General features: G+C 40.7%; 2 protein-coding genes across 6 annotated transcripts; one reads left to right on the top strand and one right to left on the bottom strand.

The window, feature by feature from the left end:
• Positions 1-213: 213 nt before the first annotated feature.
• Positions 214-6,036, bottom strand: cenpk (centromere protein K). Of its 5 annotated transcripts, none has more exons than XM_014177999.2 (11): positions 5,865-6,036; positions 5,286-5,321; positions 5,053-5,190; positions 4,891-4,947; positions 4,526-4,589; positions 4,354-4,400; positions 1,899-1,981; positions 1,701-1,799; positions 1,326-1,461; positions 1,083-1,136; positions 214-774 (listed from the first exon to the last, which is right to left on the bottom strand). In XM_014177999.2, exons 1-11 carry the CDS (start codon positions 5,865-5,867, stop codon positions 619-621), a joined length of 873 nt encoding a protein of 290 aa, XP_014033474.1. In that variant the 5' UTR covers positions 5,868-6,036; the 3' UTR covers positions 214-618. The 5 variants fall into 5 exon arrangements, with proteins under 5 accessions (XP_014033474.1, XP_014033488.1, XP_014033522.1 ...); XM_014178013.2 differs by having other exon boundaries at positions 5,310-5,321; positions 5,865-6,034; XM_014178047.2 differs by having other exon boundaries at positions 5,291-5,321; positions 5,865-6,032.
• Positions 6,037-9,776: 3,740 nt separating this feature from the next.
• On the top strand, positions 9,777-11,705 carry LOC106588801 (topoisomerase I damage affected protein 7). The gene is made up of 3 exons (XM_014178240.2): positions 9,777-9,863; positions 10,320-11,482; positions 11,616-11,705. The coding sequence occupies exons 1-3, from the start codon at positions 9,794-9,796 to the stop codon at positions 11,646-11,648; spliced, it is 1,266 nt and encodes a 421-aa protein (XP_014033715.1). The 5' UTR covers positions 9,777-9,793; the 3' UTR covers positions 11,649-11,705.
• The last annotated feature ends 553 nt before the right edge of the window (positions 11,706-12,258 follow it).

The following is a 12,258-nucleotide window of genomic DNA, read 5'->3' as shown; positions in this document are numbered from 1 at the left end:
TTTATTTTTAGCATTTTTCATTGTTTAAAATATGTTGTTGGTACAGATTCTGTCCTTGAGAATTTCTGTATTTGCAAAAATATTATACAAGTTCTTGTGTACTTGAGTTATAAATTGACTGCTGTGAATCAAGTACTGATGTATGAAGATGTTTTCTGTTCTTCGGATTAGAACAAAGTGCTAGAGTGAATGACGAATGTCTGTATATTTTGTTGATTTTTCATTTTATTAAGAACAAATCTGGCATACATTGATACATGGAAATATATACATAGTAACAATTTAAGGTTTCACCAAAGTATGCAAATTGTGTTCCAGTAGCCAGAGAGAGCAACATACATAGATATTTAACATATAAAAAAAAACATTCAAAAAGGTTAACCTATTGTGAAACATACAGGAAATAACACTATAAACAAGTGCCCTATCAAGCCACTATCTCAATACATACTCATGATATTACCATACACCAAGCCTGGTCCCAGATCTGTTTGTACTGTATAACCAAAGCTTATGATTGATGGCATGACAATGAGACGACAAGACAGCACAAACATCTGGGACCAGGCTGCTATACACGCTGACAAAACTAGAACCAAAATGTCTGACCAGTTACTGTTAATAAAAGGTTTCCAGGCGGATCTTGAAACAGTCCTCTGGGTGTCTCTGTGCAATGCCATGGCGCAGCAGCATCTCTGTGTACGGGGGCCAGAACGTCTCGTCTATCGATACGTAGGGATCGTGAGGCGTCTCCAGAGTCTTGTTCATCAGCAGCTGCAAATTGTAACAATGGAAGATAAGGTTTAAGGTAAGGGTTTAAGATGATTATTTATGTTGTTGTTCAATTGGAGCAAGAGGTGAGTAGGGATGTTTTTATGCCATTTGTTGTTCTGTGATCAAGTTGATCTACATTACAAAGATGTGAGTGTAATGTAAGTGTAAAATATAGTCATAGGGTCATAAAACGCTAGACTATAAAGCTGCTACTGGTTCAAGCATGTAGTAATAAAGTAATACAAAATTAAACCAGAGCACCAGGTTGAATAATAAAACACAAACAATGCATGCAAACAGAGACTTACCTCCAGGACTTCATTGAGTGAAATTAGATTCTCGTTCAGCTCTTGAGGAATGTTCTGAAAATGGAAACAAAAATGATAGCATCTAGGCTGGTCCCAGATCTGTTTGTGCTCTCTTGCCCAACAAAACATAAAAGTTAGCTACACAGCACAAACAGATGAGACCAAGCTAGATGCAACCGTAAAAACAATGTGACCATTGAGGAACACCATCAGAGCCACATAATACATCACTTAGACTACCACCTTTTTCTTCTTGTCAGCGTTGGTCTCCTGCGTAGGAAGTGGGAAGTGTTCCGCCAGTACGTCTGCCAGGGTCTCCATCAGTCTGTTCTGGTAATCCTTCATCTTCTGGATCTTCTTCTTGGTGTCCTGCAACACACTGAACAACAGCAGCAATACTTCCATATTAAACTCAAGATAGTTTTTAATGTGTTGGTTTGTGTGTCATTTTCTATTATTCAGGATTATATTCATAGGCAGGAAACCGAAGAAAACGCTGTGAAACGGGGAGGTACAATCTGAACTTGTTCAATAAAAAAACATTTGTTTTTGTTAAGCCTTGTAAAAATGTAATTTACAGTGTGCCCTAACAAACGTGACCCAGTTGTTGTACCTTACCTGTGTTCTGATAACCTTTCGTTTTCCAGTCGCTGTTTGACCACATGTTCAGTGCCTGCCCTCAACACTTCCTTCTTTTCCTCCAACCACTTCTGTTCACTGAAATAGGAACACAGATGTATACTGTCAAATCTACTGTCTCCATATCAACATTCAAAGGGTTGGAGATTTAGAATAACAATCACATTCAAAGAAAACCTTTTTAAAGTCTCTCTCAGTGTGTCTCTCTTGGCTTGTGCGCAAGAGAGGACCAACTCCAGTTGTGAATTCAGCTTCTGTAACTGTGGAAGTAGGAAAGAAACTTATTTTTTAAATAAATTTGTTAAACATGAATATGGTTACTTTTCATAAGCATAAGGCTCTGTATAACTATAAAATAGCTGATATTTGAAATGTGTACAGAACCATTCAAAAGTTTAGACACACCGACTCATTCAAGGGTTGTTCTTTATTTTGACTATTTTCTACATTGTAGAATAATAGTGAAGGCATCAAAACTGTGAAGGCATCAAAACTATGAAATAGCACATGTGGAATCATGTAACCAAAAAAGTGTTAAATGAATGAAAATATATTTTAATATTTGAGATTCTTCAAAGTAGCCACCCTTTGCCTCGATGACAGCTTTGCACACTTTTGGCATTCTCTCAAAAAGCTTCATGAGGTAGTCAGCTGGAATGCATTTCAATTAACAGGTGTGGCTTGATAAAAAGTTAATTTGTGGAATTTCTTTCCTTCTTAATGTGTTTAAAGAACATGGCTGAGGTTGTACATTATCCCAACCAATTGTGCTATTTTGTTAGTTGTTTTACGTTTTGTGTAACTTGTTTTTTTTTTTTTTACTTATTTTGTACATAATGTTGCTGCTACCGTCTCTTATGACCGAAAATAACTTCTGGACATCAGAACAGCGATTACCGCGGACTGGAAGAAACGAGTCCGACAAGAAGCATATATTGCTTCACTGGAACAGGCCCAGATCCCTGTAATTTGCTTGAAGAAAAGACGCAGGGAAAGGGGCCGCAGGGAAAGGGGCCGCAGATCAGGCAGCCTTCTGAGAATCCGTAGGTGAGCGCGTAAACTCCCACTGCCATCCGTTCTTTTTGCTAATGTGCAATCATTGGAAAAATAGAATTGATGAGCTACGATTAAGATTACCCTACCAACGGGACATAAAAACTGTAATATCTTATGTTGTTTCACCGAGACGTGGCTGAACGATGACACAGATAATATAGAGCTGGCGGGATTTTCCATGCATCGGCAGAACAGAGAAGCTACGTCTGGTAAGACGAGGGGTGGGGGTGTGTCTATTTGTCAATAACAGCTGGTGCGCGAAGTCTAATAAAGAAGTCTCGAGGTATTGCTCGTCTGCGGTAGAGTACCTTATGATAAGCTGTAAACCACTCTATCAACCAAGAGAGTTCTCAACTATATTATTCGTAGCCGTCTATTTACCACCACATAACGAAGCTGGCTCTAAGACCGCTCTCAACCAACTCTATAAGGCCATAAGCAAAGAAGAAAATGCTCACCCAGAAGCGGCGCCCCTAGTGGCCGGGGACTTTAATGCAGGTAAACCAATCAGTTTCACCAAATTTTTACCAGCATGTAACATGTGCAACCAGAGAAAAATAAATCCTAGACCACCTTTCTCCCCCAACCTCCATTTGGCAAATCTGACCACAATTCTATCCTCCTGATTCCTGCTTACAAGAAAAAACTAAAGCAGGAAGTACCAGTGCCTCGCTCAATACGGAAGTGGTCAGATGACGCAGATGCAACACTACAGCACTGTTTCGCTAGCACAGACTGGAATATGTTCCGGGATTCATCCAATGGCATTGAGGAGTACACCACCTCAGTCACTAGCTTCATCAATAAGTGCATTGACAACATCATCCCCACAGTGACCGTACGCACATATCCCAACCAGAAGCCATGGATTACAGGCAACAACCGCATCGAGCTAAAGGCGCTTTCAAGGAGCGGGAGACTATCCGGACGCTTATAAGAAACCATCAAACAAGCAAAGCGTCAATACAGGATTAAGATTAAAAATTACTACTACGTACAGTCACTGTGGGGACGACGTCCTCGATGCACTTATTGATAAAGCCAGTGACTGATGTGGTGTACTCCTCAATAGCATCGGAAGAATCCCGGAACATATTCCAGTCTGTGCTAGCAAAACAGAAGACCTGGCCTCCACAATCACCCAACCTCAATCCAATTGAGATGGTTTGGGATGAGTTGGACACAAGAGTGAAGGAAAAGCAGCCAACAAGTGCTCAGCATATTTGGGAACTCCTTCAAGACAGTTGGAAAAGCATTCCAGGTGACAACCTCATGAAGCTTGAGAAAATGGCAAGATTGTGCAATGCTGTCATCAAGGCAAAGGGTGGCTACTTTGAAGAATCTCAAATATAACATTTTTGATTTGTTTAACACTTCATTTCATAGTTTTGATTTATTCACATTCTACAATGTAGAAAATATAAAAAATAAAGAAAAACCCTTGAATGAGTAGGTGTCCAAATTGTTGACTGGTACTGTACATTAAAAAAGGTAACTGCATCGAAATATATATATTTTTGAAAATGTTCCAATAGTAACTACTACTGTGAAAGGCAACATCCACATGTGAATTTACCTCCTCTGCTCCAACGACGAGTAACACCTCTGGATTTGTGGACAACACTATGGATAGAAAGTAAACCAACCATTCTGATGGTACATATCATGCTTATGTCTCAGTCATACAGTATAAGTACAATCAATTAGTTATAAAGGAATGATATTCAGAGTAGAAACGAGACACTCACGTTCTGGCCGTCTTGTCTGCCACTGCTTCAGCTCAGCTGCTACAGCTGTCAATCTATTCACAGACTGTTGGACAAATAACAGATATGCAGCAGATAAGGCAAGATAATGTAAAAAGTACATGCATCACACATACATTCAGCTATAGGGATTTTTTTAACCTTTATTTAACTAGGCAAGTCAGTTAAGAACAAATTCTTATTTTCAATGACGGCCTAGGAACAGTGGGTTAACTGCCTTGTTCAGGGGCAGAACGACAGATTTGTACCTTGTCAGCTCAGGGATTCAAACTTGCAACCTTTCGGTTACTAGCCCAACGCTCTAACCACTAGGCTACCCTGCCGCCCCATATAGGGCCATCTCTGACCTGTTCTTGTGGGTTTTCATCTGAGTCTGGCTCTGCAAGAATGATCTCGTTCTGAAGCTGAAAAACAAAACAGAATATTACATTTTAACATGAACACAATAACATCACATCATCCAAAGTTGTCTGTGCAGGACCAAGCTGTCATCGTAAACAGATCAGTACCATCTCTAGCTGGGCAAACTGCGCTTCACACTCGTTAAACAGTTCTGCCTGTGCAGCTTCCGAGCACTCTGTGTAGAAAGGAATGGCAGGTGGTGCTGGAGTATCCTGGACCTCTGACTCTGTGTCCAGTGGCTGTCCCTGTGACAAAAATGTCAGAATTATTAGGACATGCATGTTGAATGGATAACTTAGTGTAATTTCAGTAAAGCTTACAAAGGCTCATATTTGGCTACCGTACTTTCCTGTCGCAACGTTACCTCGTTGGAACTCTGAAAACAAGAAATTCACAATATTGTTATCAACAAGTGGGTAACTACCGAGCTCTGGTCCACGCCCATGCATTGGATCTGCACTCTATAGCGTGGACCAGTGAGTCTGGCGGAACATTTTCAAAGGTCGTTTGAATCATGTTTTGGGAAGAAAATACACCAGGCGCATACAAAGAAATGTTTGTCAGCACTCTACCAACATCGTTACTTTGGTGAGTTACGAAAATACCTTGAAGTCATACTAGCAAGTCAGATTAAGTTAGTTAGATTAGTAAATTAGCCAGCTTCAATTCTAGTGAAAATGTCAGATAATGTATTTTTATTTTTTTACATAAAAGCAGTTACTCTTGGAAGAAACATTACAGCTCCTAGGTAGCTACCAAAACTTCAAAAACAAGCAAGCAAACGTTAGCAGTGATGAAAAAGATTAGCATATCCGACTGAAAACAAGTTAACGTTGTATCATTAACGTTACAAATAGGAGAACATTCATCAATTGGAAATCGACTGTTTTTCACTTTGTCAAACAACGTGTCCACCTACCATATTTGAAATAGTTAGCTGGCTTATTTTCTTAAAACGTATAATATTTCACTATATTACACAGCCACATATAGATGCGATACAGCTGTCAACTTCACGGCTAGCTAGTTCCTTTTCAAAAATACCGCCAGCATTGATGACGTACGTCTGGACGGAAGTACTTCGTTTGAGAGCGTTAGGTCTGCGTACTGATACGCATATCACTGAGAACGGCGCAATAAGGCAATCGTGTGCAACTACAGCCCGCATTCGAGCCCCCATTAGTTATTGCATGAACGCAGTTGCACCCTTCTCAAATTAGGGCTCGTGGGGAATTTAAACCTTGAGCGATGCCTGACAGTCAGCACTGTTTTACAGAATGCGTGCCGCCCCCAAGACCAGAGGAAATCGCAGCAGGGCTGCTTTGCAAGCTAGTTTTAGCCATACTCTACATCTACATCACCCGGTGTCAAGGGAGGCCAAGAGGATCTTTAGGGGCCTCAGCCACCCGACACTCGGCATGTTTACTCATGTCCCCATAAAAATAAATGTTGGAAGACTGGACGAGGTGACTGGCTTCTACCCCTGCAGTAGTTCAACAGAAAATACCTTGAAGTCATACTAGCAAGTCAGATTAAGTTAGTTAGATTAGTAAATTAGCCAGCTTCCTCATCAATTCTAGTGAAAATGTCAGACAATGTATATATATATTTTTTTACAAGCAAAAGAACGTTAGCTAGCTAGCAAACGTTAGCAGTGATGAAAAAGATTAGCATATCCGACTGAAAAGTAGGGGATTCCTGTAAAAAAAAAAAAAGGTGAGCGTATTCAGCAGCTCTGCAACTGGTAAACAATACACTATCAAACAGTTCCTCACATGTAGCTCATCTGTCTTAAACCTGATCTCCTGTCCATGTAATATGTGGGCAAAACCAGTAGACTGATAAGAACATTTATTATAGTACTCAAGAGTGCTGTAAAGAGAAATGACCCCAAATTCCCTATTGCACTTAATTTCTCTGAGGCCGGTGTCTAATTTCCTTAATTTTGTGGCTAGATTCAAATACTCTCTGTGACACACATCAGAGTCAAATACTTTGTATAGAACAAACTTCACGTCAGGACAGGCAACCAAAATTAATAATTAATGTATGTGTGTTATATTAAACATAGAGGAAGGAGTAAAATGTTGGCAAGCAATAAACATTTCAGAACAATTATGACTGAATTATTATCCTTACACTTTCAAAAATACGAGTCGAATAAGACATGGAGAGATGAAGAATTTTGGAAAAGAGATTTATTTATAGACTGATACAAAATCAGTAGCGTATTTAGGTATGGGCGGCATCTTGCCGGGGGCGCTGAAAGGGGGTTCGCCCAGGGCGCCATACAAGCTAGAACTGCCACATACACTTGAATCAAATAGTCAAACCGAAAACTGCTGACGAATGCTTTCTTCTACTAAGATCAGTGAAATGTAGGCTAAACTGACAATGGAGTGAAGAGCATAAATCTCAACTAGCAAGCAAGTCGCAGCAATGAAGAACGCGAAAGGGGGAGAGAATTCTGTCGGGGGAGAATGTCCGCACAACACCTGTCACCCGGTCTCTTCCATGTCCTGTGCTATACAGCAGATAAAACGTTCACGTAGGGGTGGTAATCTTGAACTTAGTCTCCTCCAGAGATAATGCAGGTGGATGGTATATTTAAAAACTCTCCACCCATCAGGCATGAATTAAAAGTTGTTATTGAAGTGTTTTCTGCAAATGGTATTTTGCCTGTTTTGGGTGTTCTGTTCTCTAATCTAGTGGTATTTATAGCTTCCTGCTCTTACAATCCTGTGTTATTTATTCTGAGGAAATGTTCACATGATATAGTAAAAGCAATAATTTATGAATCCTAGAGGAAAACCTGGTTCAGTCTACTTTCCAACAGACACTGGGAGACAAATTCACCTAACCTAAAACACAAGGCCAAGTATACACTGGAGTTGCTTACCAAGATGACATTGAATGTTCCTGAGTGGCCTACAGTTTTGACTTAAATCGTCTTGAAAATCTATGGCAAGACTTGAAAATGTCTGTCTAGCAATGATCAACAACCAACTTGACAAAGCTTCATCCATTTATTAAAGAATAATGGGCAAATATTGTACAATCCAGGTGTGCAAAGCTCTTAGAGTTACCCAGAAAGACTAACAGATGTAATCGCTGCCAAAGGTGATTCTAACATGTTTTGACTAAGGGGTTTGAATACTTATCTAATCAAGATATATTAGTGTTTTATTTTCCATTAATAAAAAATAAATAGTTTTTCTTCCACATTTTGTGTAGATTGTTGACAAAAAAATACAATTACATCCATTTTAATCCCACTTTGTAACACAACAAAAGGTGGAAAAAGTCAAGGGGTGTGAATACTTTCTGAAGGCACTGCATGTGAGAATGTTGTTTATTGTGCCTTTTGGCAAACTCCAAGCGGGCTGTCATGTGCCTTTTACTGAGGGGTGGCTTCTGTCTGGCAACCCTACCATAAAGGCCTAATTGGTGGAGTGAAGCAGAGATGATTGTCCTTCTGGAAGGTTCTCCCATCTTCACAGAGGAACTCTGGAGTTCTGTCAGAGTGACCATTGGGTTCCTGACCAAGGCCGTTCTGCCCCAATTGCTCAGTTTGGCTGGGCAGCCAGCACTGGGCAGCCAGAGTATTGGTGGTTCCAAACTTCTTCCGTTTAAGAGTGATGGAGGCCACCGTGTTCTTGGGAACCTTCAATGCTGCAGACATTTTTTGGTACCCTTCCCCAGATCTGTGCCTCGACACAATCTTGTCTCAGAGCTCTACAGACAATTCCTTCGACCTCATGGATTGGTTTTTGCTCTGACATGCACTGTCAACTGTGGGACCTTATATAGACAGGTGTGTGCCTTTCCAAATCATGTCCAATCAATTGATTTTACCACAGGTGGACTCCAGTCAAGTTGTAGAAACATCTCAAGGATGATCAATGGACACAGGATGCACCTGAGCTCAATTTTGAGTCTCATAGCAAGGGTTCTGAAGATAAGTGAGGTATTTATATTTTATTTTAAATTTGCAAACATTTCTAAAAACATGTTTTCACTTTGTTATTATGGGGTATTGTGTGTAGATTGATCAGGGGGGAAATTAATTTAATCCATTTTAGAATAAGGCTGTAACGTAACAAAATGTGGAAAAAGGGAATGGGTCTGAATACTTTCCGAATGCACTGTTTGTGCACATTGGCCAGGTGAGGAAAAGCATGTGGCACGCATCTATGTGCTGCTTTTACGCATGGTTGCAGTAATGCATAAACATTCAATATTGGATAATACATTTCAAATTAATCAATGTTGAGGTATTCTTTGCATATTGTGTCATGACTTCCGCCGAAGTCGGTCCCTCTCCTTGTTCGGGCGGCATTTGGCGGTCGACGTCACCGGCCTTCTAGCCATCGCCAATCCACTTTTCATTTTCCATTTGTTTTGTCTTTGTTTTACACACCTGGTTTTATTCCCCAGTTACATGTTCATTATTTAACCCTCTGTTTTCCCGATGGTTTTTGTGCGTGATTGTTTTATGTATGTTCGGTCCGTTATTGTGGGCTCGGTATTACGACATGTTATTGGAATATTTGAGTAAAGTTACTTGTGTTACTCATCTCTGCTGTCCTGCGCCTGACTCCTCTGCACCAGCTACACCCAGACCACTACAGATTGTTTATGGCCAGAGTGTCTGGTAAACAGAATCTAATTTCCATTCCGATTCCAAACACGGCATAATGCCATTCTGTGTAAAGAATACCATCTCAATGCGCCCGAGTTTGTCACAATGCTGACGCATCACATGGAACTCCAGAACCCAAGAGATAAGTTCAGAAATGTCAAGAATTCAACAGTTCTTGCTTGACAAACAATGAGAGAGACAGCATTATGGCAAGCTTTTCATTCATCGTCCTTGAAGACAGACATTGTTCCATTAAGGACAACGAAGTCAATTCAGGTAGAAACAATTCAATTAATTTACATCTTGAAACTTCAATATTAATTGAAGGTTGAATTATTAGTTGAAAGGAAATATAAAATAAAATGTAGGTTAAGATGACTTGGGGCATTTGTTGTTAGTTACCAATCAATGTAAACATGCAAAATTAAGTTATAAACGTAAACTATGTCCAATTATCTCTCCTTTGTACCAAAGTGTGCATTTGTTCACTTCACTGATTTCAAAGGAAATTACTGGTATAATAAATATAGTTAGACTCCCACTAGCCCATGACTCCACCAATCCAATGTTTTAGATTTGTGGGAAGTAATGAACAAGTACACAATTCAGGAGAAATTAGATATTATTGGGACACACTTGTAATTTACCTTTAGTAAAAAGGAGAATATTCCTTGTTTATAATACAACAAATCAGTTATGTTTACCCTGTTGTTACCATATTGTTTCTTTCAGGGTGGATCTCAATGGTGACCCAACTCAACGCCCTTGACAGTCCAGAGTCAGAGAGTCAGAACGTCCATCAGAGCTTTCCAGAGTTACTTGGCGACAAGTACCACTACACGAATGCCATTGACAGCTCTCTGCTCTGGACTATTGGGTACACCCCCTACATTCCCCCAGCTCTGAAAGGAAGAAGCTTCCCCTCTGTCAAGAGCTTCTTCCTGGATGAGTGGGAGCCACTGACACTCCTGCAGACTCCTCAGGTTCTGTCCACCAGTGTTTCCATCGAGGAAGACAACCTGATCCAGCCTGCTGCAGGCCTAGTGTCTCAGGTTCTGTCCACTAATGTTGCCATCGTGGAGAATGACTTGATCCAGTCTGCTGCAGGCCTAGTGTCTCAGGTTCTGTCCACCAGTGTTTCCATCGTGGAGAATGACCTGATCCAGTCTGCTGCAGGCCTAGTGTCTCAGGTTCTGTCCACCAGTGTTGCCATCGTGGAGAATGACCTGATCCAGTCTGCTGCAGGCCTAGTGTCTCAGGATCTGTCCACCAGTGTTTCCATTGTGGAAAATGACCTGATCCAGTCTGCTGCATGCCTAGTGTCTCAGGTTCTGTCCACCAGTGTTACCATCATAGAGAATGACCTGATCCAGTCTGCTGCAGGCCTAGTGTCTCAGGTTCTGTCCACCAGTGTTACCATCATGGAGAATGACTTGATCCAGTCTGCTGCAGGCCTAGTGTCACAGGTGCTGTCCACCAGCATTTCCATTGTGGAGAATGACCTAATCCAGTTTGCTGCAGGTCTAGTGTCTCAGGACCTGTCTACCAGTGTTGTCATCATGGAGAAAGACCCCATCCAGTCTGCTACAAACCTAATGTCTCAGGATGATGACTCCACCCTGAGAGCCTCCAACCAACCTGAGGTCCTTGTGGCTGATGTCTCAACCAAGAGAAGTAGACTAGTCATGACTATTTCTATGGTTTCAACCAAGAGTTGCCTTGTTGCTTTACATGAAGTTGATGCTAGTGCTACAAGCCTGGAGCAATCTGCTGAGAAAATGTCTACCTCTACTACTGATGTCAACGACATCTCAACTGCTGCTTCCAAGAAGAAGAAGAGGTGTGGATTATTCTCATCTCTCTGGAGAGCTCTCAGGTGGAAGAACAAGAAGCCTGTAAGTACTAAGTCATACGGTTATACTCTGTTGTACTGTTATACTTATTAACTTATCAACTGTTTTGATACTGATATCCAGTGTAGTGCCTTTTATTTATTTTGTCTCTATTTTCTATCTTTCCTTTCTTTAGGCTAAAGTGGCTTCCAAGAAGGAGGACATCTAGGTGAGGACACTCACTGCTGAAGGCACCCACAATGATGCTTCTGTTTCTCCTCACCCCCCCCCCCCCCCCCCCCACCCCCCCACCACCACCACCACCACCACGCCAACCTATACATTTTAATAGTCAGTAAACCTTTTTGTGTTGCATTTGAATGTGTTTGGAATCTTAATTCATCTTAACATCTCTAATGAGAGTCATTTTCATAGTCATGTTACACATATGGATTTATCATCAAATGTCATAGAATACAACCACCGCTGCAGGGGTTTAGCAGTTCAACTTCAGTACTCAATTAATCACTGATTGACTTTCAACTCAGAATTGAGAAAACTGAGGCAAAGATGGAAGAAAACGGTGTCTTTTAGAAACATGTAAGTCGCTCTGGATAAAAGTGTCTGCTAAATCACTAAAATGTAAATGTAACAATGTGGAAAGATTGAAAACAACAATTGACATTCTGTTTCAATATAACTGCAATCACTTGTCAGCGCCATTTTTTATTTATTATTACATGCATTCTTGCTCGTAACCTCTAGATGGAGTAGCAAGCAAAGTTATGATGATTCACCCTCACTTATAATTATGCTTTTATTAGCGGTTGGATGTGAGG

Source organism: Salmo salar, chromosome ssa12, assembly GCF_905237065.1.
Source record: "Salmo salar chromosome ssa12, Ssal_v3.1, whole genome shotgun sequence".
Taxonomy (NCBI): Eukaryota; Metazoa; Chordata; class Actinopteri; order Salmoniformes; family Salmonidae; genus Salmo; species Salmo salar.
Note: the sequence above shows the minus strand (reverse complement) of the source record. Positions and strands in the feature narration are given on the sequence as shown.